This window comes from Platalea leucorodia, assembly GCF_965183815.1.
Source record: "Platalea leucorodia genome assembly, chromosome: 9".
Taxonomy (NCBI): domain Eukaryota; kingdom Metazoa; phylum Chordata; class Aves; order Pelecaniformes; family Threskiornithidae; genus Platalea; species Platalea leucorodia.
In genome coordinates, this window is record NC_138831.1 from 32,623,977 (window position 1) to 32,651,108 (window position 27,132).

General features: G+C 38.4%; 1 protein-coding gene across 8 annotated transcripts in view; it reads left to right on the forward strand.

Annotated features, from left to right (window-relative positions):
- The first annotated feature begins 6,063 nt into the window (after window positions 1–6,063).
- Window positions 6,064–27,132, forward strand: part of VPS13C (vacuolar protein sorting 13 homolog C) — a 99,730-nt gene continuing 78,661 nt past the window's right edge. For 5 of the 8 annotated variants that reach the window (XR_014229210.1, XM_082322098.1, XM_082322100.1 and 2 more), the window contains exons 1-9: window positions 6,064–6,292; window positions 7,997–8,040; window positions 12,073–12,115; window positions 12,908–13,003; window positions 13,778–13,879; window positions 20,699–20,808; window positions 21,660–21,719; window positions 22,330–22,389; window positions 23,129–23,209. Coding sequence is in view for 7 of the 8 variants with exons in the window: in XM_082322098.1 (XP_082178224.1) it covers window positions 6,193–6,292; window positions 7,997–8,040; window positions 12,073–12,115; window positions 12,908–13,003; window positions 13,778–13,879; window positions 20,699–20,808; window positions 21,660–21,719; window positions 22,330–22,389; window positions 23,129–23,209 (696 nt within the window). In the remaining variant the exon portion in view is untranslated. Of the gene's footprint in view, window positions 6,293–7,996; window positions 8,041–12,072; window positions 12,116–12,907; window positions 13,004–13,777; window positions 13,880–20,698; window positions 20,809–21,659; window positions 21,720–22,329; window positions 22,390–23,128; window positions 23,210–27,132 lie in introns of those variants that run through there. The other 3 variants (XM_082322099.1, XM_082322103.1, XM_082322102.1) reach the window with 3 other exon arrangements.

Genomic DNA, 27,132 nt, shown 5'->3' on the forward strand with positions numbered 1-27,132 from the left:
TATTGGTTTTACATATTGCTAACGTAATTAAGTAAGTAAGTGTTGCAAAAATTTCTAAGAATTATCTTAATAAGTATTACTTAGCAGTTTTCTAACTAAGTAATAGCAGTTATTGCAACTATTCTGCTATTCTAGTTGTTGTAATTTGGGTGTTATTTTAGTATTTGACATAATTGTTGAGAAACCTTTTGTTTTCCCTTATTTTCTGCAAATGCATTCAGCATTAATGAAATCTCCTGGGCACTATTTAGCAACAAGCTTAAAAACAGTGAAAAATGAAGTTACTATGAATTTTTTAAATTGAAAAGTAAATCAAATTAAAAACAATATAAAATACGTTTATTTCTGCAGAATGCTGAACTTTTCTTTAGAAAAGGCAATATGGCAAAATCATCAATACTGATCTCTTCCATCTGTTAAGTCCAAAAATATGTGCCTTAAATATATAGTTACCTCTGAGACTGTAACAATCAAAAATTGCAGCAAGGGAAATTCTCAATAGCTAAAAGGAATAAAACACCCCTCATAATCAGAGTGGATAAGGAACGGGTTGCTCGGAGAGGCTGTGGCATGACCGGTTTTGAAGATTTTCGAAATTGTTCAAACACAGCTCTTCGCAACCTGATCTAACTCATCACAAAGTCCTCTCATCTCTGTAGGCTTTGTGATGAGTGTTGATGCCACATTATCTGGCTGATTTCCCAACTGCTAATAGGCATACACTCTGTTTAGTGAGGTACAGTGGGTAAAATTTGCCATCTGTTCACTTGCCAACAGTCAGATGGTAGGAGCTGGAGATTTTGTAATATTAATGCAGTAAAATAGGAGAAGAAAGCTTGGTTATTGAGCTATCAATCTATGTACCCACCTCAGATTAGCATTAGAATTGCTGTGACTATTATTTATTTATGCATGCAAGATTGTGTAATGGGCAATGATAAACAAGTATTTGTTGTTGCAATGTGTGTATTCACAAAACTGAAGCTTTAACTGATACTTTCAATGCAGATTTCCTGGGTTTTTTAGGCTTCATTTTTTGTAAAGGCTTCCCTAAGAGGTTTGAGCAAATCTTGCCACATAAATAGCAAAATCACAAAGTTAAGTGTTGTATTTATGTTTTCTTTTTAGTAAATTGTTATGCAGTGATGGAATCATCAAATCCTTTTATTTAATGAAGTGCTACAATAATACACAAGGAGCCTCTATACATCAACCAGAACACGTTGTTTTTGACGACTTTCCGCTGAGTGAAACTACTGATTCCATTCATATTTATCAAGTGAGTCATGTCTATTCAATGTTGGTATTTAGAAAAAATGGGCAGAATGCATGTTTTTTTCCCTGAGGCGAATTAACATTATCTGTATATTCAATGAATGGTAAGCAAATACCAAAATTTCTCTTTGTCCTGTATCTGTTCTTCTACATACAGAATTCATACATCATGTAACTGTGTATGAGGTTTTCTGGGGGGTCAGTTCCCCCCCATTTTGGACTGTTTACCTTTTTCCTTGAGAACACACAAGGGATGGTACCTACCAACAGACAGAGCTGCATTAATGTCATTTTTAAGTGGCATCCTATCTGCAAGGGAAGCTCAGGAAGATTGACAAGGGATTTTTTGCTAATAGAGGTGCAAAAATATTTATCTTTATTTTCAAGTAACATCTCAGTACTTAAAGTAACCACACACATGGCTGACAAAATATCTATTTAAACTGTCACCTTCACAGTTCTTCCATTCTTAATTCCGTTCCATTTTCCTTTTATTTTTTTAAATCTATGTAGTTTTACTGAAACAGGATATATGACACAGATGTGGCTTGCTGGGGTTCTTTTGCAGGTGAAATCACATTAGTTTAGGAGCAATTTTTTGATCCACTAGGTCATATATTTATGTTTGATAGGAAAGCATGTTTGTAAAGAGCAGTAGAAATTTCATTTACTCAAATATATGCTATAACAAGACGATTTTAAAAATTCACGGAGTTCTTTGAGTTCTTTAGGTAAACACTTTAGTCAATTAGGAAATTACTTAACCACACACAATCTATTTGCTTATGTTTTTCAACACCCTTTATAGTTGTGTTTAACTTTTCTTTGGTTTTTGCTGTGCAGAAATCGTTATGCCCATTATGAAAAGTGAAGTAGAAAATGAATATATCATCCTGGCTATATTGTATAATTGTTATAGAGAGCATTTAATGCCATCGATTTGCATGATTGTTCTTATATTTACAAACACTAAGAGCATGAGTTGCCACTGATTAGCCAGTACTTTTGCTCAAACCTTAGTTATTCAGCTGTGGTTTGTATATACAAAAGCATAATAAGCTAAAGTCTTCTAAAACTTCATTAAAAAAAGTCACAAATGAAAGTTTGTTACCTAACAGAATGGCAGCAGGAGCTCTATTCACAATTTCCTGCCATGTTTTCTTGCATTGACACTTCCCTGTGATAGGAATGGCTTTGAACAGCCAACACTGCACAAAAGAAGTAAACAAATAAATAAAACATAAATTGTCATTTTCTACAGTTTCTCTAGTTTACCTAATTAGCAATTTGTCTTCCTATCTGAAGCTAAATAGACCATAAAATGAGAATTCAGTAATTTTTGACTAAAACTCTCTCCTCTACTTCAAACACTAGGATATGCAGAAATCATCAGTTAAGTGGTCAGGAACTTTTAAGGCATTATGGAAGACAAGTTGTATTAACACATTACTTAAAGTTAAAAAAATTGTCAGGAATGAATTTGACCTTGGAAAACAAGAAAAAATGGCATGAAAGCACTGCTTCAATAAAATTAACGCTATGTTGTTCAGGTATTTCAGGAAACACTTCTGTAAGAGAGCTGCTTTATTCTAGGAGTCAGTGCAACCTCTTCTTATAATGGAAAGAAAAAAATCTTCCAATGTAAGTTTGTATCTGTGACAAACATTACTGCTAAGTCACTAGCTAGAATGTACACAGGATATAGTTAGATATGCAGAGACCTTAGCTGTAGAGATAGATACACATAATTGTAGTGGTCTTTGGGGGCTGACTGTTCTTATCACAAGATGACAAATAAAGTGTTTTGGGTTAATGATTTTGGTTTTTGGCTATGACTTAAAACCGTAAAAACTTTTTATAATAGCTGGTCTCTTCATATTACATTATTGCCATTTACTGGGGCAAAAGTGTGCTCTATTGGCAATAAACAACAAGTTCTGTCTTCCAGGAAACAACCTGGCATTACTCCTTGGTATGCCGAATTCTGCAGTCACAAAGAAGTTGTGTGGGTTGTTACCTGGTATTTTCAATTCCCTTCTACCTCTTCCCTTCAGCTGGGGCTGCACGGCTAGAAGGCGCGTCCCCTGGGTGGTGGATAGGGGATCCCTCTCTGGAGGGTGCACTGGATAAAGTTGAAGAAGGTGCCGCGAACCAACGCAGCCTAAGGGAAGGCCACCCTGACAGAAAAACCACTGGCCCTCCAAGTCATGGGGGTTGGGCAGGAGGCCAACTACCTCCTCCCAGGAAAAAAAAGTTGCAGAAACGATGAGCATCAACTCGGAGATGGAGAAAATCAGTAATGAAGTGAGGAGGAGGAGATGGAACTGGATCGGTCATGTCTTGAGGGAAAAACCAACAGAAGACTGCGCTGTGGCCCTTGGGACTCCAGAGCACGCAGCCGCAGACCGATCGAAGTGGAAGAATGATGTTCACGCCTTGTGTGCCTCCTGGCACTGAGAGAATTCAGATCAGATCTACCTCTTCTCTCCCTAACATAATGAGTTATTAGAGAGGCTCTAGTCAATGTTGGTTTTTTATATAGCTTTATTTAAAATAATTTAAAGTATTTCTCATTCTTCCATAGTTTTAGATTATTTTAATGCCATCCATGAATAAAAACCTGTAGTGTAATCTCATCTGTTAAAGTAATCATGTCAGAATCATGATATGTTTAGTTTGAAGGCACAGAGACAGACTTATGGTCCTTGAAATCACCTCTGGATTGCCACAGCTACAGTTCTTATAAATAACAAAACCAGCACTAACAACTCAACATAAAACCAATTTATCCACACTCAGGCATAGACCAGTTTTGCAAAAGGGCTAGAATGCACCATGCTCAGATGATTTTGAGCAATACTGTGACTATTAATAAAGCATCTGACAGTGCTTGTGCAAGAACTGCCACAGTAGGTGGGAGGGAAAGGGCTTCCAGCGTGCACTGATGCATTGTAGCCATTACTAGTGGCTGCTTATGGAAGAACACAAGGAGATACTTTCCACAGATGAACCCCCCTAGCATTTCCATGCTTCTCCAGCATTCAATAATATGACTTCCCCAGTCAAACCCGCATCCAGACCATCATGTTTAACAGCCACAGCAGGCCTGAACTTTGGTCTTTATGGCATAAGGGTCTGACTTATCTATTGAATCTTTGATGTTAAAAATGCTTGCAGGAAAGGTAGGCATATATATGTACAGTAATGGGGTACAGGTGTGGCATTTGTCTCTTACAATGTGGAAAAAGGTGCTAAATAATAAATAATAGTAATAAATAATAATAAATAATGTGCTGCTTGCACGCTCTGGACTGGACTCTATGGTTTATCATATATTTAACAAACTGAAAATGCATTTGACACATCATTATTTGGATGAGGGTGATCTCATGTGTGTGTCCGCTATTCAAATAAAGTCAAAAGAGATACAAGCAGAGATCTTTGGATTTACCTCAACGACAGCAAAAGGGAGCTTGCAAGCCTGAAACACAGGCTGTAACAGAACCTGAGGGGTAACAGTTCCTGATGGACCTTTCCTTTATCAGTTTACTTAAATCTTTTGCTTAAACTATTTGCGGTTTTGTAACATCTTCTTGCACTAAGCTGCACAATATATTTGTATGCTGTTTAAAGCAGTATTTGTCTCACCGTGTTAACAGTCTGATCATGTTCATGTGGTCTTGATGTATTTTGATATCTTTTTGAGATTGAATCCTATTGCTAATATTAATTTTCTTTCTCTGGAACACATTTTTAGACTGAATGTGTCATTTTGAGCTTCAAAGTGCTGTTCCTCCATGAATAATGGAGCTCCTACGAGTTCAGAATGACTTTACATAACCGGTTTGAAATTAGTCCCCCTGAGATTTAAAAAACTTGTTCCAGTGTTGACACCACTGCCTGCAGGTTCACCACACAGAGTAGCATGCTCTTATCTACTTCCTCTGCAGTGCTATTAACTCTAAAAAAATATGGGTTTTACAAGTGACATTTTTACTTGCGTCCCCTTCGTCTGCGAGTTTTCACGTCACTTGAACGGCTAGATAACAGCAATGATAGTTTTCTTATGAACCATAAGCACAAGCCAGATTCTGTCTAATGCCAGCTGAACGGGCGCAAACAGGTGTTCATCCCGGGGGCTGCATTCAGCATGTGCATAAATCCTAAATATAGAGCTGAATGGGAGAGGAGGCACTGCCGCAGTGAAGCCTCGCGGTTGCCTATGCCCGTTACTAGGCCGTACCTCAGGTGCGAACACAGCTTCCGGCGGGAACCGCCTGAGGGGTGCCCGAGGGGCACCAGGCCGGGCGCCTTCCACGCACTGCCCGGTCAGCCTCCAGTCAAACCCGCACGCCCTTCCCGGGGCTGGTGAGGAGGCGAGATGGGGGTGCCGGTAAGAGACAGGAAGGTTGCCGTGGCTGCACTCAGCACACGGCGGTCGCTTCGCCCGCCGAGGAGCCGGGGGAGGCCCGCCTGCGGCCGCGCTCCGGCGGAGCTGCCGCGCCGCGCCGTGAGGGGGCGCCACCCCCGAAACACCGGTCCCGTCCCTCCCCTCCCCGCCGCCGCCACGCGCCCCTTTGCCGCCGCGGCTCTGAGGCGCCGCCGGCTCCCGCAGCCCGGGGCTCCCTACCCCGGCCCTCGGCCTCGGGAAACGCGCCCGCGGGCCAGCCCGTGCCCGGCGACTGCCGCGCAGCCGCGCCTAGCCCGCCCCTCGCCCCCTGCGCGGGCCCGCCAGCCCGTCAGGCGCTGGGCCGCGCCCCGCCCCCGCCCCGTCACCTGACTGCCGGGACGCGCCCGGCGCTGGTTTACGCCGCGCCCGGCCGCCCCCTCCTCTCTTCTCCTCTCCGCTGCCCTCCCCTCCCCTCCCGTCCCCTGCCGGTGGGCCGCGGCTGGCGTGCGGCGAGGCCCGCCTCCGCCATGGTGCTGGAGTCGGTGGTGGCGGATCTGCTGAACCGCTTCCTGGGCGACTATGTGGAGAACCTGAACAAGTCTCAGCTCAAGCTGGGCATATGGGGGGGTAAGGAGCCCCTTCCCTCTCCCACCCCGTCTCCGCGGCGCTGCGGGGCCGCCGCTGTCACCGGGGGCGGGCGCTTCATCGCGCCGCGGTGGGGAGCGGGTCTCGTTGGCAGCGGTCCCCCGTGAGGGGTTGGCGGGCTGTAGGACCGCCGTCCCCGCTGAGGGGCGGTCGGTACTGTGGGTTTGCGGCCCCGTGAGGGGAGGGTGAGCTGCGGAGCAGCGGCCCTCCGTGAGGGGCGCCCGGTCAGTCTGTGGCCGCGGACCTGCTCTTGCCCCAGCCCTTTCCCGCCGTGCGGGGCGGTCGGTCGGTCTCTGGCCGGGGACCCGCCCCCCCGCTCCGTGGCGGGCCGTCGGTCGTTCCCTGCCTGTGGCCCCCTCTCCCTCCCTCCTCCTGAGGGGCGGTCGGGCGACCGGGCCGGTCTGTGGGGCTGCGGCTCCCCGCGGTGGCGCCCCCCCCGCGACGGGCTCTCTCCGGCGGCGGGCGGAGGCTCTGGCGGTTGCGCCGCCGTGAGGCGAGGGTCTGCCTGCGAGGGGAGCTGGGGCGGGGTACCCGCGCAGGCACAGGGCGGCAGGTGGGGGAGAAAGAGCGGAGTTGGGGTCTCCCTCCCGACGAGGCGGGGGCCTGGGCGCGGGTACCTGAGTGGGTTCCCCGCTGTGGCAGTTGCTCCGAGAGGCTGAGGCGAGGCGTGGGCGCACGTCGCTCGCCTCGGAGTGCTCTGAAGCAGGACACAGTCAACAAGGAAAAAAACCCCATTTTGTTCTCGAGAGTATACTGGGTGGCAGCGCGGGTGTGCTGTCGGGTCTGTCTGCGGTGCAGCGGAGCGTGGGGGGGCTCATGCATGGTCGCCCCAGAAAGAGGGGAGGCCTTGGTTGCGGTGCAGCTGATGGGGTGCTTGGGGTAAATAATGTGTATTGAACAGATGTGATAGTGCAATAACGTGGAGTTCTCGGTAAATATATCAAACGTTTCAGTTTGCTACCCTGTAGGCATGCAAAAAAACCGGTTGAAGTACTGTCTAGAGAAGGCTGGCTGTTTTAGATGCCTTCCATACGTAAGGGACAAGACTTTACTTGTCATGTTAATTTTGCTCTTGCCACGATAGTAAGTATTTTAACATTTATAAATTATTAATACTTGTAATAAAAATGGAACATAGCTCTAAGGAATCTGGCATTAAAGCACTAAGAGGTATATTATATGTGCTTTCTGCAGGTATAATTCTGTGTGCCGGTGTTCCCTTTGGAAATCCTGTTATGTTGCCTGTGTCAGGAAAAGTATTTGTGAAAATAGGCATATGTTTTTCTGGACCTATGATTCATGATTTTTCTGTTATATAAAATCATCAAAAACAAGATACAATTTTCCTAGTCTACCCTACCGGGATAGAACTGTAATTATCATTCACAACAAAGTGAATAATAAGAAAGATTTCTTATTATTGTAGGTGTATTTAATAGAGTAGAAACATGCAGACATCTAACTTGGTGATATTTCTGTAATCTCTGCCACCATAAAATTTTGTCTGAATAATCACTGTTTAATGACTCTTAAAAATTAGACATTTCTTGTGCTATCCTGTAACTGGAGTAAGGTTTTTCCAATTTTATCCATGTGTACTCGGGAGGGTTATAGTTGTGTTCCTTGTTCCAACTTACATAATAGTTGAAGTCACTTGTTCTGTACTTCTCTTTTTCTTCTAAATAGGTAATGTGGCACTTGACAATTTACAGATAAAGGAGAATGCATTAGTAAGTATTCTAAAAACTTATACATTTGTTTTTATGGGTTTAGAGACTAAGTCATAGGATGAAATATTACTGTAGCCTCACGTTACACAATATGCCTTCTTTACTCGTTACTGGAAGTAAGTCCTTGGTTAACTGCTTCTAATTTTGCTTATGTTACTGGAAGAGAAAGAAAAGAAGCTATGTGTGAAAAGGTAAGTGTGCTGCTTCAGAAGAGAGAAATAACTTCTGAGAAGATAACAGTAGGGTTATAAAGTAAGTTTCCCAGTGTTTTATACATACATGCATATACAACCTGTCCTAGTGTTTGAGGCTTGAAATGATAAAACTTCAAATAAGGTATTGGTGCATTTCTGTTACCCTTTTGGTCATCCAGCACAACTTCAAGGATTTAATTTTTGCTGTGACTGCTACTGTATAATCATACTTCTGGTAAGTCCTAGGTTTTTTTCTTCACTTGTTTGTCCATGCAGTAGGTATTTGTATGTTTCTGAATGATTTACTAGATCTAATGGGTTTGCAGAGGCCTACGTATTCTTTTTCTTTTCAGCTTTGGTTGAATAAATGGATTTTTCAAGGCCTGACTCCTGCAAATTGATTGATCTCATTGAAGTCTTCTGAAAGACAGTGGTTCATTTCTCAATTGTTGGTGTGGGGATGAAGGCGGAAAAAGTTCATCCTTCTACATCAGTTGATGTGACTGAAGCTTATGTTTATGACTTTCTGTGTAAATTTGTGCTTATTTAAAACTGGCAGGGAAGACATTTTTAAGATGTGTACTCTCTGAAAGTAAATATGGTTATTCAAATGCTCTATTCTGTTTCTTTTAAAATAGGAATGACAGAGTGAAGAAAAAACAAGAAATAACTTGCATTAAGTGCCCATATTCTTGTCTGAAAAAAAACTTGGCTGATTTTTATGTTCTTTAATTGGGCTAATGAACACCTGTACTATTGAGAGAATCTCACTGCAATCTTTAGTGTGCTTCAGACTTCAGTAAAGAGAACTGTTACTCTTCTGTGAATCGAAAACATGTTGGATCTTTGTATGACCTAATCATTGGTTTCTCTTCATTGTTCCGAAGTTTCATGTTTTACCTGCCCATTTCATCCATTCCTGATAGCTTTGTTGTACTCAAAAAAACTCTTGATACAAATATTATTGTAATCTGGTAGTTAAAAAAGGAAGGGAGGAAGTGTTATCTACTTTGTACATGTCTGTCTTTCTTATGATGACAGCAAGGTTGATTATGGTTCTAGCAGTTCTGACTTAGAAAAATGCATGGTCGTGTATGTGACTGACCAGCTGAAAGAGAGCTAAGATGAATTCAGGAACTGAAAACAAAGGATGCTTCTCACTGCTTTACAATTGCAATATATTAAATTCCTATGCAAAAGTAATTAAAGGAAGGTTGATATTGAACACCATTTTTAGAGAACTAGACTACGTCTTCTTGAAAAAGAAAGCATTAAAGGAATGTGATATGGTCCAGCTTTTTCTTTTCTAGTTTGCCTGTCTGCTGCTGTCTGGATTGTTTTTGTTTTCCTCTTAAGGTTTTCTACCAAAAAATAACTAGCTTTTAGTTTCTGTGTATAGATACAATACTTTTCAAATGTGAGAAAAGCAAGTCCTTAGGAAAAGGGAGATGAGCAAATAGTTACTTTTAGTGTTACACTTGCTGAGTCTGTTTTTTTTTCCTTAGTCATAGTAACAGAACGTTACATTAAAGTGGAAGTTTGTCAGACTTCAGTCAAAATTTAGGCTTCAGCTTATGCAAAGTCAACTTAAGATTAGTGTAAGATTTCTAAAATAAAATTGTACAAAATTATTTTACAAATGAATTCTTAGGCACCTTGAAAATGTAACCACTTTTTTCCCCAAAATATGTTAGAGTTTGCTGACACAAAGTGCTGAAGTGTCATTCTGTGAAACGTACTTTGATCTTTTGAGGCTGGTGTTTTGTTTTGTGTGACATCAGCTAAAAAAATACGGAAGTGTAATGGGGCAGTTGCTATTAATGTTCCTTTTTTACTTCATTAAAAACTTGTAGTAGTGATAGTAATGAATTCTTTCTGATGGATTTCTCGAGCTTTATCCTGTTTTTCAATCATAATGAAAAATGACTGATGACAAACTTGACCTAAGCTCTTTAGCAACCTATTACATGTTTCTCAGCTTATATTGTTAGAGTCATTACCATCAAAAAGTTTGAACTCTGAGCTCCTTTACTTGTGAATTTGTATCCAGTATCCAGCTGGTCACAGCTCTTAATCTTCAAAGCTGCTATTGCCTGTTCCTTCTCAGTTACAGTCTTGAAGTATTTTCAGTAAATCATCTTTTTGCATGTTAACATCAAACCCCAATGCTCTCACAGTTTTTAATTTATGTTAATCTGTTGACTTTACTCAACTAGTCTAAAACATCTTTAATTTCTAGCCTTTCCTTATTTATTTTTTTTTCCTCCTCTGGAATTTAATCTTCTGAAAACTAATTTTTCAAGGTCAAACTCATGGTCTTGTCCTTTCAGCAGGCCAAACTGAGCTGGTCCCCCTTAGAATTCAGCTGAGAGTCATAAATGCAGTATTAAATGGGGTGGATTTGGTTGCTGGTATCTGCTTCTACATGACTGCTCCTGGCTCTATCGAGAGCAGAGATCTTTGTTTGCTCTCACAGTTTGTTTCAACCTCTTATGCATGTTCTTACTACTAAAAACAAAGTTTGGAGATCAAACTATTTAAAGTGAGTCTGTTTTCTCTTTCTCTCCGGATGCATTTCAATGAAAAATAAAAACTGAGAAGAAAACTTCCAGTTAAGCTTATTGACCAGATTTTTAACATGCAACAGTCTGCCGGAAGAAATATTTGGGAGATGCTGAAGTGCGGTGGTCACCAGGAAGAATTTAAAGCATAAGGAAAAGTTTCTAGGACTATGCAGTTATAACCAGAAAAGGGTTAAAATATTACATAGCTCTTGCTTTTCAGTTGTTTCTTTGAGGCGCTAAAAAAGAATAAGCCACAGAAATATTGTCACTAGTTTAGTCACTTAATTAAAGTTGGTTGTTGTTAGGCTCCTAACTGCAGCTCAGAATGCTTTTTAAAAACTGTGGGAATCTCGCAGAGATGTTGGTTTGGATATTAATCTTATTTTTTTTGAGCAGCCCTGTTAAATATTTATAAGTTGTTGGAAAAGTGGTGGTCAAGGTTGTTTTCTAGTACATGGGAAAAGAAAAGTGGTTAATATCTGTCTCATTTGGGAAAATGGGTTTGCTTTTTATAATCTTTAAGACTTTTCTTCAGGTCTTTGAATTATCATTAACTTATTTGAAAAGAATATGGAAGTGGAAGACAGTTCTGGAATCTTGATATTTTAACTTATTTTTTATTTTTTCATTTTATTTATTTATTTATTTATTTTCTCCCACTTCCTCTTTACTTTGTCCCTCTTTTATGTTCTTGATAGTCCTGTGGTTGTATACCTGGTTTTGCTGTACACTATATAGGAGAGATACTTTGTGAGGTTTTAATTGATGGTAATAGTTGTTTGCTTGTCACACGTTCCTCGTCTTTATGAGCCTGTCTTGTTCTTGATGTTTGGCAAGCATTTTGCAAAGAACTTCTCAGTATTGTTAGTGAGACTTTTTATACGTTTGTAAATACTAAGTGCTATTATCAGAAAGAAAAGACCCATGTGGCAAATGAATAAAAATATGAAATTAAATTCTTGTAGGTAGAGAAAATTTTACTTTTTAGTAACCTTTGGAGCGAAGCATTATCATATTTGTAGGAGAGAATTGTCAGAAATGTGTAAATGCTTTGTTTTAAGGCTTTCTACAAGCCTAACCGTATTTATGGATTCCTGAGTTCATGTGAGTATTGCTAAATACTTAAATCTGTCAGATGGAGAACTGTTTCTGTTCTGGAACTTAAGTTCTGAGAAAATAGCTTTAACAGAAGTAAAGATAATGATTTTGCTCTATAAACCTGCTTATCTTTAAAAGCATGGATCTGTTTAATACTATATTTTTTTTCTTTGCAGAATGAACTGGATGTACCTTTTAGAATAAAAGTTGGTCAGATAGGTAAGTTTTTGTTTCAGTGTAAAAGTATTGAAATGGAAATTTTAGTACAGGCCTTAAGGTCAGTCCTGCCTCTGAATTTCTTTTATCAAGCTTTCTTAAGAGATCTCTGTAACTGTACTCGCTGTTGAAACTGGCATAGAAGTCTAATGTGACTGCCCTGGATAAATCATAAATGTTATCTGGCAAACCATGTTTGTGTAACTTTACAGGCTGGTATGAAAAACATGTCTGAGAGGTTCTTGCCAGATACATGGATGATTAAGGGAGCTGTTTAGTATAGGCAGAATGTGTGTGGCTCTTTAAAGGACAGATTAGGAATATGAAGAATTTAAGTAAGATTCCTGAAACTGGCAAACATGCCAAGGGTTTAGGAACTCTTAGATATATGTGTGTGTTTCTTTTTTCTAAATTCCTTTCCCTGGTGGTCAGCATTGCTTTTTCACATGAAACATTTGTTGGAGATGAATGTGTGTTGTACTACTTCTTCTGCTTCCCTGGGAAAATCACATTCATCCCAGTGAATTGAATTCCAGTTATGATCTCAGGTTTTGATCTGAAGTCTTCTGACTCAAACCGCATCTTATTGCTTAAATCTATGGCTTATATTTTCTATGAATGTATTTTATCACTTCAAGGGCCTTAAAATGTTTAGGCCCATATGGTTTCTTCTTACCTTCTAAGGTGTTTAGGACATCAGGCTACAGAGCTAATGCTCTTCGATGCCTGAGGTGTTGTTTGGACTAAGCACAGCATAGATTTTTGTTTTGATGTAACTGCATCTGGTTTGTTTAGATAAACTTACTCTGAAGATTCCTTGGAAGAATCTCTATGGCGAGGCAGTTGTTGCAACTCTAGAAGGCTTGTATCTTCTAATAGTTCCTGGAGCAAGTACGTAAACTCTTCAACAACACAGTTAAATAATGGAAGAGAAAAATATCTAAGGGTACCACGTATTTGAGTAAATAATAGCAAGTACTTCATGTAAGCTGCCATTTTTACATTCTGTTCCCTCAGGGGAATTTCTAGACAAATGCTGGCAAGTTAGTGAAATAAGGGTGGGAGAAAACAGCACCTGTTGCTTTTATGGAAATCCTTGGTTGTATCCATTCCAAGTTCAATTCAACAGCCAGGTTTCCTCTAAAGTGTGCTTATCCTGAATCCACTTCTCTGGCATGTTTTAGATCTTTTGGCTGTTGCATGATACAGTTCATCTGCTTCTAACTCACAACAATTGGAAGTAGTAGTTCCATTAGAACTGTTTTTAGGGAGAGGGAAAAGGGTCTGAAAGCTTGGTTAGTTTTCTCTGAAATCAGAACCTCCAGTGTATTAAGAAAACTTGCAAGTTTCTAGAAGGTCAAATATATGTGTAGTAGAACTTACAAACCTTCATTATGTTGCACAGACCACACTTAAGGGTCTGAATTTCCACGGGAAGGTTCTCCTATGAAATAATGCTCAAATGTTGGTATGATCCTTTTGTGTCTTACTGTGTAAAAATAACAATTTCAGAGGCTGGATGCAGCTTTCACAATTAAACCTATAATAGCCTTTATCTCAAACAAGGTGTTTTGCAACATAATGTTGAATATGGTGTGTGTTGCTTGATTATGCTTTTATGTAACCTGAAATTTAGGGTTAAAGCTGTCCCAACTTGGCTTACAGGCATTAAATATGATGCAGAGAAGGAAGAAAAATACTTACAGGATAATAAACAAAAGGAATTGGCAAGAATTGAGGAAGCCTTGCAGAAAGCAGCAGAAAAAGGTACTGAGTTAATAATACAACTCTCCATTGGAATTTGAGGACTTAGACTGTGCTATGAAAGAAAAGTCCAGTTTTGTGATTGACTTACTAAATTATGTTTTTTCAAGTGTCTAGCTAATCTTACTACAGTGCTTTGAAAAGCCTTTTTCCTCTAAACTTCAAAAGAAACGTTATTTGTTTTGTTTACCATTCATTTATCCAGTCAGCTTCCATTGGAAATGGGAATTTGATAATCTGGTATGTCTTTTTTTTTTTTTTTTTCTTTTTTCTTAAAGCTCTAGGGGAACATGACCAACAATAGAAACTGCATTGCATAAGGCTAATGTTATCTTGCTTTAGAGCTTCAATAATAGATGTTTAATGATGTGTTTTAGAGGCGCATGTGACAGGTTGTTCCTTGCTTAGAGGAAACTTTAAGGAGAGTGGTAAGGTTTGTATGTTTTTACTTCAACAATAATGCTTTTGTTTTGGTTTCTGCTGTCGTTTTATGATGTACTGCATTTTGACTGGTTTGAGAAATGAGACTCTCTTGGGCAGGAAATAATTCATGACACAGGAAAACTAATTGAACACGAACATAGGAAACTTCACTTAAACTTTTGATCTAGGTCATGAATAATTTTAAATTTTGAATTATATGTTAAAACAATTGATCATTTCAGTACAGTTAACCTGATTTGTGGTTTTTGGTTTTTTTCTTGTTTTGTTTTTTTGTCGTAACAAATATCTTGAACAAAATTATGGTATAAATTAGGCTTGCTTGGACAGACACCAAGCTCGGAACCAATGACAGTTAACTACATATGGTAGAGGAAAAAGTTATTACTGAAGTTTTTGTCTGAAGTGAGAGCTGTTTGTTGGGTGCTATAATGGTTCTTAAGATGCACCTCTAGGATACCTGTAATGCTGCAAGTCATTTGCCTTGGAAAAGTTACTGAAAATGAAATGATGCTTAGAACACTTGGAAAAAGATAGTTTGGTTGTAATCTCTCTGCTTATTTACTTTTTCAGTTACAGGACTGCTGCCTTGTTCCTGTTTTGCTAGTTTGAGATGTACATTTGCGGTTTCCTTCAAACAGCAATCTGGCAATCCGTTTACAGTGAAGAAAGGAACCTTGCTTTATTTCTTGTCTTTAATATGCCAGAAACTGTATGAGAGCCAAGACAACTTCAGTGAATGAATTTTGCAGCCATTACTTCTTACTGGGGCAAAGGAATGTTCGTAGAGGTTTAACCTTGGTTATGTAGAACTTGGATACTGTAAAGCAGCAGTGTTTCAGCCATTATTCTTTACACCAGTAGCAGTGGGATGAAGGGATAATATAACAAGAAGAATTTAACCTGATGGGCACTACGTGAGGAATTCTAATTCTGGAACTTCATGTAATTAAGAGCGAGTCTGGGCACAGGTGACAGTCATATTTTTTTTTTTAAAGAAACTTACTACATCCAGCATTTGTAAGGCTTTTGAAAAAAAAATCATATAAAAATGATATCTCAGTAGCTCAACTCCTTATGTAAAGAACTAGAATTAGATTTAGTTGTGTTTTGCAGTTTTAAACTTTCAGCCTTGTGAAGGAGAAGCTAGAGGAACATTTAAATTGGATTATTTTAAACTGTAGTTATCCTTGCAGTCATACTGCAGCATGATCCTTATGGGTCCCTTCCAACTTGAGACATTCTGTGTTTCTATGGTCATACCTCGGTGGTAGCTATTTGTGTTTCTGGTGTTGTACTAGAATATTGTACTCAGGAGGACTTGTGTAGTTCTTGCATGAGCAGATCCCTTGCTTTTGCTAGATACAGAAGTCTTAGGGCCCAAGTTGTTCTACTGCACCATAAACTTCTAAGAAATTCAGCTTTCTGTAGGCTTTTAAGAGCCCACAATAGCTAGTGAAAATCTAGGAAATATATTGCATAGAAAGTTATCAGGGTCCATGAATTCTCAGCTGTATTTGCATTTCTGATTAGTACTCACCTTAATGCGTTTAGAATCTCTATTCGGTACTTGCATTTATTTAAGAGTCTCTTAGCATGAACAGTCCTGGGCATATTTTCTTTTGACATGCTATTTGAGTATTGAGCAAAATGGTCATGTCACTGTGTGGTTCGTGTAGTGTGATGAGAAGGTGATAACAAGCTCTGCTGACACAAGCTGACAAAACATTATTTTCTGTTTTCTAAGCTATTAAAATCTGTGAGTATCAAAACTCATATACAGAGACCAAAGCTTGCAGCTCTTATCTTTTGCTGATTTTAAGTAAAACGAAAATTGTGTAATTTGCCTATGTAGATAATCTTTGAAACTAGATAATCTGAAGTGATTTTGGCTGTCAGATACTGTAATGGCAATACTAACATGTCATACGAGTTTTATAAACTTAACATTAAATCAGGAGCTGATTTCCTCCTTTTAAACAAAATGCTTTTTTTTGGTAACTTGCTGCCATGTGGACCAAGGCACTCATTCACAAGATTCCTTGTATGGGTTGGAGAGTCTGATTTACAAGGACACCAAGCCTGGTGGGTATGCATGGTTACATTTTGCACGTGCATGATGGGTACGCAGTTTACGTTTTTAAAAACACTCTCCTCCATCCTGCCCCCCAAAAAAACCAGCCAAATGTAGAAATGAGAAAGCAGTACTTGTTTGGTAATCATCCACATATTAGTAGTTCTAGAAATAAGATTGTAATGACTGTGTATTCAAGTGGAAACTTGCAGTGGCTAGTCCTGTCTTAATTGAGTGGCTGTTCAAAAAGACCAACATTCTACTGTAGTTTTAAAACACTATCTCTAGGTGTTTTGAGAATAGAGGGGAATTACCGTTACTTAAAGTGTCTGGGTTTAAGATACTGGAAGTTCAGGCTGTCTTGAAACCATGGACAGGCAAAATGAACCATAGCAGATTGAAGGTTCTGTTTATTTGGATTGCTCTCAAGTTAGGCAATGAAACAGTTTCCATTGAAATTCAGAGGAACTGTTATTATGTTGTACCTGCTGTATTTTTGTCTTCTTGAGCCAGATTTTCAGAAATATATTCTTAGCCAAAATTACTTAGTGGGCTTTTGTCTGAACACAGGTTTAGAATGAGCTTAAAATCATACATTTAGTTTCTCCATAGTAATGGATGCAGGTAATCAAGCGGAAAATCGTGTTGCCTTAGTTTTGTCATACATGGGAGTGAAAGCCTGAGAACTACAAATTTAATAGTAAGTGAAGGAAGCTGTCTTTTTTAAAATATCATTTATAGAGGATTACTTGTACTGTTAAAAGGAACTGTCCAAAAGAAAACGTTGTTGATCACCTTACTTGCAAGGCAGGTTGAAGTCTTGGAAGGCACTTTCTCCTCCCTTGTTTGAACAAGCATACAAATTACATAAAAATAAAGGTGTTCCCCAGAGGTAAATACACTGTTGCACTTGCTTCCTTCTTGCTTTAGTGGGATACACCCTTCTCATGCTACAGCCTGCTGAAGTTAAGCGCAGGCAGCCCTAGCGCTAAGTTCTTTTTCCCTATGTGGGCAGAGAGGGGAAAGAAACAATGCAATTCACCAAACTGGTTTTCTTTAGCAATGTGGAAAAATATGAGCATTAATTTAATTCATGAAATGGTTGTGACTGTGTGGGTCATAATTTGTGTGTAAATAATAGAATTTAATTTCATAAAGCTTTTAAAGAGTCATCATTTTTGTATGCCTTTTTTGCAGTTACTAGTGTCATTCTTCCAGATTGCTTTCATATCATACTGTTGATTAGCATGAGAATCATATTGGAAAAGTGTTCTTTGGGTTTCCATGTACATCTCAAATATCTTAACTTGGAAGTTATGCTCTTTTATGGTAGAAGCCTCTTCTGTATTTAAACCTCCATGTTTTTTTTCCCCACAATTATGCTTTTGCCTGAGGTCATTAAATAAAAAGCAAACACTTGGATTACAGGAAAAACTTACTCACCAGGGTTTCTAATAAGCAGTCATGGCTCTGGTTTTAGCTCTCTTCTGTACATAAGTGATCCGAAATTATGTTATGCAATGCAGTCATGAAGAAGTCTGGGTATGTATTTGCTGAGAAGCCTGGTGATTATTTGTAATTCCTTGAACTCTTGAGATGTTACATAAGGAATATATGAAAGTTGAATTAAATGTGTTGACCTTACAATTGGCAGGACCATTGATGAAGTAGAAATTTGGATACTTAATCTAAAATTTTTATTGGCTGCTTAGTTTACTTGGGCTGTCAACTTCAATGACTTTTTTTTTTTTTTTTTTAAAAAGGGGGGGTTGAGGAAAGGAAGGCTTTTTTCCTTCCTTAAAAGTGAATTTTTTACTTCCCTGAAAGTGAACTTAGGTATGCATAAATTATGAAAAATACAGCTCTGTGCTAGAAGTAGCTGATTGCTTCCTTAACAGATCTGAAATTCTTTAAAAGCTTTTAATGAGACTTTACTAAGGCATTCTGCTTTAAGACAAGCTAAACTTCCTTCTATCTTTTCTTATGCTTTCTTACGTTTCTGCTTTACTAACTTGAATTTTATCCTTTTCCCAAAAAATTGCTTGCACTGAAAAAGGACGTAAGCGTAAAAAGTATAAAAAGCGTTTTAAGAGACCCTTTAAAGGTCATGATCACTCAAAAGGTGGGTAAAAGTTATGGCTTTTAACTTTTTTTAAAGAATTTTTTTTTTTTTGCTTTGTGTTTGGATTAAGTTTTCTTAGTCTTGCATATACATCCACTGATACCTTTTTTCTCCTGTTTGAAAGAGAGGATGGAAATTGGAGAGAACTGTTTTTTGCTGTTTATCCATTCTCTGCATCCAGTAAGATTGAAGAGAGTCTTTGTTTCTTTCTACTTGGATAGCTGTGCCTGTTTCTTCAACTTGAGCTATCTGTAGCATTTCCAACAAAAATGTACACATTTCATGGGCTGATTAGTGGCATTTCACTGTGACTGTTGGAAAAACTGCATGTGGAAGAGATACCTATTCGTCTAATTTTTGTAATATTCCAGTAACAGCTATGTAAAGTAAATCTGATACTATAGTGATGATATAGCAGTAAACAGTCTTTTTCAGCACCTTTTGGCTTGTGTTCTAAATAGCTAACATAGACTGATATTTTGAAAGCAATGAAATTGATGTTTTTCCCAAAGAGGACAATCATTGTCCATAAGTACCAAACCATGCAGGTCTTTAGTATTAGCATGTGACTAAGAATGGGTTGCCATAACCAATGTGGTTGTATCGTTACACATTTGATCTTGGAGGAAGCTGCAGCATAGACTTGTAATTGGAGTAAAAACTTTGTGGGGACCCTAGATAAGTTTTGTAAGCTATCAGACTTTTATTGCTACTGGTAGCTGCATCTGGCTGGAAAAATGTTAATGGGTTGCCTGCTTGCACTTGAAGGTCCTGAAGCTTTGATAAGCACTTCTGCCCTTTTTTTCCTTTATCAGTATTATGTTGGTCTCTGTTAATAGGGAGTAGGAGTTGTGAAGAAGTGGTTAATGGCAGGAAATGCGAGTTGCATGTAAAGGTGGTATAATATTTTGGTTTCTTCTGAGTTCATGACTGATTTTTTTTTACTTGAAATCAAATGCTCTTCACTAAAAGTGTTATATCATGTTCAACAGAGAAGTCTCTTCATTTTTAAAGGAATCTCCTCAACCTCTCTTAGAGCTTAAAAGAAAAAGTAATCCTGATTTTTATAGCAAGATGTACAAAGTTATATATCTGTGGTGTTCAGTGTGCATTGCATATTTAAAAAGTTAAAAACAGTTAAAGTAAGCAGAGAAGTCAAACTCAGAGTGCAACCCTAAACTTAGTCAAAACCTGTAGTCCTTATTTCTCTCTACTTGGATAGCCATGACTCTTTCTTCAACTTGAGCCATCTGTAGCATTTCCAACAAAAATGTACGAGCTTGGTAGGCTGATTAGTCACATTCACTGAGATAGCCACTTTGTAAGGTGATACTGAAGAAGACATGGTAGCCTCTAAAGATAGCTAGAGAACAAGCAGCTCATCTAGCCATATTTTAGGTAAAATGTTAAGACGCTCAGCCTGGGATAATGTTGTTAGAGTTATGTCATTAAATAATGAGGGATTGTAAATATCCTCTGCCGCCTCAGCGCGCGTACGTTCGTCTTCAGTGGAATGCTGAACTGTTGGTATGCAACTTCTGCTCCCATATCTTGTTCAGCATAAGTTCAAGTATCACTATATGGCATAGCAAAGGCTGATATGGACCTAGTTTACATGGTCACAGTATAAGTCCAGTATTGAAGAAATGGAATATTTCAGAGTAACCGCTCGTTTTCACTTATGGTATACCAGCTTTTTAATTTTCTCAGGCACTGTTGTATGAAAGGCTCTAATGGACTGGTCTCTTGTTGTGCAAGTGTCATCTTTACCTGGTTATTCAAGGGTATTTTCTGCTAAATTACACTGTCTTACCTATTTGCTTGTTGAAACCCCTAGTTAATTGCTGAGGGACTCTTAAGAGAGAACCTTTTACCTTGGAGGGAGTGGGGAGAAGTATACTAAACAACAACTTGCTGTAAGCTGAACTGTTTTGACTGAAACTTAGACATAAATTTTTGTATGATTCTGTTGTGCACACACAGCTAACATCACATCTTCAGAATATGGATGTACAGAAAAGGAAAAAAAAAAATGCTAATATGTAGTCTAAATAAGTGAAAACTTAAATGTTAAGTATTCATGTTAGAGTAAACATTAAATTTACATTAGTAGAGCTGTTGGTGCGGTTAAACTCAAGATGCAACTACTATGCTGAATGCTGACTTCTTCAAATTATTTTTTTAGACAAACCAAAGGAGGAGAAGAAAGATACTTTCTTAGAAAAGCTTGCAACTCAAGTTATAAAAAATGTGCAAGTCAAAATCACAGGCATTCATGTTAAATACGAAGATGATGTGAGTATCTGGAACATATTCTCTTCATTTTAAATTGGACTCCTGTGCAGTCATGTTCATCTAGTTCATAGAGAGAAACTGTTATCTGCCGCCTTGAAAAAGTTGCTGTGGTTTCTGCTGTACCTCTTCAAATAAAGTACCCCAGATATGACTGAAAGCCAGAAATACTTTGGATATGTGAAATAGATGTTCTCTCTTTTGCCTTTTCTGGTGGTGCCTTGCTCGCTAAATGTGGATGGTGGCTGTTTGTCATATGTTAGTGTGTGCAGTTGATGTACAGAATTTTTCAGTGTCCTGGGTGAAGTCCAGAACGGCTGAAACTAGTTGGATTACAGATGAGTCAGAAGGCAAATAGTTGAAAACGCTTAATTGAGAAATGAGAATGTTTATGTGAACCAAACTGGTATTATTCTAGCCTGCTTTCAGCTTCCTTTAGGAAAATGATAAAGCAGTTTGTGATGATATAATTGAATGTAAAAGAAAAGCATTGGATGTAGAGTATTTCTCAAACCTATTTTGGTATTGTTTTCAGAGACACTAAATTTAAAAAGGTAGGGGGAATGGAAGTCATAAAATGATACAGCTGACTGAGCCATGGTACTCTGTAATTCTTAGTTCCTTCCTATATGAAGATTTTAGAAGCCAGAAGGAAATTTTCAGCTTGAAGTCCTAGGTCATTCCACTACAGCCGTATTAGTTTTGGCCCAACTTAGGGGGTTCCAAGAATGCTTCAGCTAGAATAATTAAGCAAAGGAAGATCCTCAAAACAGCTCAGGATTTCAGTCAGCTTTAAATGATACATCTGTTTGCAGCACGAGAAATAAATAGCTGTTATTTTTCTGTTTTTGTAGATCACCGATCCACAGTGTCCGATTTCCTTGGGAATGACATTGGGCGAGCTTAGTTTACTGGTAATTTGTGTGTGCATGCATGTTCTTATGTTTTCCATTTACTTGTCTTTAGAGTAGCAGAAAGGAAAAGCAATGTATTAAGACAATACAATGAAAATATGCATACAGCTGGAAGTGAAGACAATCTTTTATTCATGCAAATAGTACTTGAAATTTGTGCAAGCAGAAGGGAAGATGATTGAGGAACATCACACTCTTCTGAGACTAGTGATTTGTTCTTATGATCCAAGTGATCTTTAAAACTGAATATGTTTACTTTCATAGGGCAGGTTATTTCCAGGCCTAATAAATAAATAAGGGCAAACATTACATCATGATGATAAAGAATGTGGTATTTTCCAGGCTTTTTGAGAAATGGGGAGAAAATTTCAGCTAACCTCTCTTTTCCTTAGATGTTAAGGATTTTATGGGTAGGATAAGGAGTTGAAAATCAAAATAAACTGACAAATTTTATATTGAATTTCAACTTGTGTGTATGCAGTCTAGAGAAACCGGCTTCTGTAATCAGGTAGTACCAAAATGATGCATTCTGTGCTTGAAAATGTAGGATAAAACTGCAAATGCGTTAAATAAGATGTACAGAATGACTTTTATCGTTTTGAACTTTCAGACAACAAATGAAAACTGGACACCTTCTATTCTGAATGAAGCTGCAAAAATAATATACAAGGTAATGTGTGGTTTGGTCCCCCCCTCCCCAAGTGAAGAGAGCAATTGATCTTGGAGAGAAATAATCTGGGGTTCTAAATAAAAATTGGAAAAATAATTTGCTTTGCAAATTCTCCCATTTTCCTTAATTTTGCTGTGTGTTTAAACAGAAGTAGAGCACAAAAACTGGCTTTATGTAAGGCATAACTTTCAACTCCATGGTTTAAATAATTTCCCTTAAATGCATACACTGATCCCCTCGTTAAATGCATTATACAGCAACTCTGCATGTTAACTATGATTTCAAATAGGTTGTCAAATTGCCATTTCTACTCTAGTTTGTATGCCTAATGTAATTGGGATTCTGGTAGCTACAAAGTCTCTCTGTTCTCCCTGCCCACCAGCCCCATGCTGAAAGGAGTATGCATAGATCTAAGAAATTATAGGAACGGTATAAGAAGGGTTTAATAGTCCTGGCTTCTTTATTAGGCCAAATGTTGGTTTTGTGCACCCTCACCCCTGCAATGCAGAGCAGTATTTAACAGACGTGCATGAACTTGTGTGCTTTAAGAACTTGCTTTTTAGCAATTCAATTTTCACTTCAAAAATAGTATTGTAAGATTAAATACGTCTCAATGCTAATGGTAGACTTGCTGTCTAGTCTGCTTTCATTTGTTTTCTGTTTTCATAAATGGAAAGCTACGTTCACAGAATGGGTTGAATACTGAGTATTGTATCTGAGTGTTTTCTTTCCTGTGCAGCTTTTGTGCCTGGACAGCCTCAGTGCTTATTGGAACGTACACAGCAAAATGTATTATCATGGCTCCCGTGAACAAATACTGGTAATGTAGAAGAAAATACACTAAACAGTACTATGTTCACTCCTCACACTTACGGTGAACTGTAGTCTGATACCAGGGTCATATGTTAACCCATTGCACTATTGATAGCTGATTTTTTTTTATGGACTTCATATGTTATCAACCCCTCTAGGTTTTAGAAATGGTCAGAAACTGTGTCTGTAAAATCCTGTTCTATTGGCATATTCATCTTGATTTCATGCTGTTTAGCCAGTACTGTTTACTAAACATCTGGGCTACATGAGCTATTACATAGCTACTGTAATGAAAAAAGCAGTATTGAGATAGTAAACGAGCATAACATTAAGGAAAATTCAGAATATTAGATCTGTATCAGAACAGGAACTTATATCACATGTTATCCAGATTACCTAAGCTGCATGGCCAGAATTAACCGATAGAGCAAAGCCAGACAGAAGAACAAGATGTTAAAACAAAAAGGTTTTTTTGCTTTTTAATAAACCAAAGCTTAGGTAGGTAGGTATCTATTGTCAGACCTAAACAAAGAAACAAAAAATTGCAGAGGGGCTAATGTTGTGGTTCTTTAAGATAGCAACCCTTATTATGGGAAGTAGCTTTGGCAAAATTTTGAAGAGCTTTAGTAGAATAAGTTTTATATGGATCGGTGAAGGAGTATGCTACGCTTGACAGACAGAAGAGAGTCACAGCTTTAAATGTGGAATGCACAGCAGGACTAAATAATGAAGACTTCTGAAAATGAGGTTGGAGGGAATATAATTAAGGTAGACTGTAAGGAAGAGATAATGCTGGAAATATTTTTTTCCAACTTGATGAAGGAAGCTAACTCAGGTGGTGTAGAGACTAGAGAAATAGGTGACGGTGCTCCAGTGCAGAAGATGAGAGGCAGCGTGAGGGCAGTGAGGGTAAATCAAGACAGAATGAGAGACAGATATCTTAAAATGGTAATTACAGGGAAAGAATAAAATCAAATTTGTGTAGGGGGGCTTCCTGGAGGCTGTCTTTTTTTTTTCTGATTCATTCACGTTTTGAGTTGCCATTGGCTAGATGAGTAGTGGAATACTGCAACTTGTAATATAATAAGTGTGTGAAATACTTGTTTTGCTTTCATTTCATTGCTGTGTTATCCTCTAAGTCTTACTTTCTCAGAAGAGGAACTGGGAGCTTTGGCAGTATGAATAGGCAGTTATAGAGACATAAATTGTGGCTGAGGGCACACATCCTCTTTCTGTATGACAGCTGAGGACTTCTGAGTTGCAAAAGCACCATTACTGTTAAGAAGTTTATTTCAGATGGCCACTTCATTCATGTGGTTAAAAGAGCTCATTTTTAGGTAATGAGAAACAGTTAGTTGTTCTAGTGAGTTTTTGGGTAGCACATTACTGAATATCTTAGATTCTGAAAGAGAACTTTAGAATGGGTTATGAAAACAAATCACTTTGCTTGGAATAGCAGACATCTGATTAGTGTTGTTAGTTTGTCTGAATCTCATTTCATTTTACTGTGGAGAAGATCAGATGTGCAGTGTATGCTGTCTGCGTATCTGCATTCTATTTCTGGTGTGAATAAGTGTTCTCTGTGCAAAAATGGGACATTTTTTACCCATTATGTTTGTAAAGGTTATACAGGTGTTCTGTGTTCCTTGTACAATACTACTTCTTTCTTTTTTTTTCTTTTGTGCTCATCTTTTACAGGTATCTTTATTTTTTGTTTATTATCTCCTTAACAAAATACAGACTTAACCTGGTAAGCTTGGTACTAGTATGGAAGGTTGAATCAAAACTGAAGTGTTTAAAACCAGCCAGTAGTTTAATGTTCTTTGAATCTTGTCTGTTACATGGAACGTGAAACCTAAGTCCTTTTATTTTTGTTCTGGTTCCTCTTGTAGGGCACTCCTTATTGTCTCAAAATTGGAATGTAGATTCACTGTAGAAGATAATATGAATATGTCGATTTCTCTTCCTGTCTACAGTCTCTTGCTTTGTTCTTTAAAGAACTAAATTTCCTCAGAGCACTTCGACTTCTGCCTTTTTAGTTTAGCAGAAATGCTTATGTTTTTAATAACAGCCAAGTTACTTTAGCTACGGGAGTCTTCAGAATTACATCTGTGGATGTTTTCTCTGTTGTATCTCAGTCTGAAGTAAAATATAAATGCAAACCAATATACAATTTGAATTGACAGCAGCAAAAGTCTTAGGGCTTCAAATGTGTCATTCCAGCACTGTTGGAAAGATCCTTTGTGAATCAGTCCTTGACATGCTTGTGGGCCGATGGCTTTGCGGGCTTACCTGACGCTGTCTGGCAGCTTAGATCTCCGTCCTTTTCAAAGGACTTCAACTTACTATTGACTAGGCTGCAAGTGAAGATGCTGCTGTGGTTTTGTTGAACTTAAGTTTTATATATCAGGAAGTACCACTTTCTATTCCATCATCAAGCAAGTTTTTAACAGGTTCTTTCTGAAAGAATTGGGAATTTTGCCCTCCATGACTGTAAAATGGAGTTGCCTGTTTCCAAAGCCTGTGGCATGTCATGCATGTAAATTTTCCTTTGAGTGCTGAGGCAGAGAAATTCCAGTGTAGCAAATAGTATCTGATATTCTGACCACCTGTTAACTTGAAGCACCTCATTACTTGCAGTTTTTCCAGTTCTTGAAATCCTTAGCAATTTTGGCACTGTATACTAGTATCACTTTGCATGCTGGCATTACCTCCATTATTTCAGGGTTTTTTCATCTTTTGACTGTTTGATGACTTCTGTTAGTTTAAATTTGTCAATTGTGATTAGTCGTCTTTGTGTCCTTGTGCCTAAGAGGGGAAGAGAGGGAGAGCAGGAATAAGCTCAGAGCACATCTGAGAAGATTTGAAGAAGCACAAGGGAAGAATGGAATTCATGATGGGCATAAGATTACTTGTGTACATCTTCTCTCCCACTTAAGTCCTCTCTGCTTCAGAATTTTAAAACCAATACAGAAACTAAACAAATAGCAAATAACATGTCTTGTTCAGTAACATTATCTGTATTAAATACCTGAATACGTTTTTTTGTATGTAATTTTTAGTGTAGCTTGTTTCCTGGAGAGCTAGATCTTCCATCCAGACAGGCTGTTTTGGTCATAATTTTAAGCAGCATTAGCAGGAAATCAGATTTATCATAGTAGCTAATTGGTCTATGTTGTAGTAAGAATAAGCTGTGTAATCTGTATCAATCTGTTACTTTCATACAACAGTCTTCGTATTTAAATAACATGAGTATATGTCTGGTTGTGAGATTAGCTGTTTTATACTTAATCGCATTGAAATTTAGCTTTTATTAGTATAGATCAGCAGACAGGAAATAGGTTGAAATACAAATATTTTTAATGAGAAAGTGTACCTTTTATAAAATACAAACCAGTTTTTAAATAAGGAACTGGGAAAAGGATTAAGTTGAAGAAATTCGTATTTACAAAATATTTTCCTCGTAAAAACAACTCAATATTGGTAGTCTTTATAAAATATAATGGGAACAAGCACTTCATCTGCCTTCATGTAATAGCTAATATGTATATCTTCCCAAAAGCAGACCTCCTGCTTTAACTGATTGTGCCATTGGAATTCTGAAACTAGATAAAATGTTTGGGCACGAATATAGCATTCTCAGTAAATTGCTGAAGAAGTATACCATCAGACAGACCTCATTTTGAATTAAGACTCAGTTCTAGCATGATATTTGTCAGGCCTCGGGCTGTTCTGTTTTTTTCCTGATGACTCTGTCTTTAATTCCTCTCGTACCTGCAGAATACCAGAAGGCTCAAGTGGCCTCCTTATGTGCTAAAAATGAGGAAGGGTAGAATGTGAATAGATACTCCTGGTACCTTCAAGGAGTTTAAAAACAAATGCTTGATCTATTATGCTACATGTTTGAGTGTACACATGAGCTATGTGTTT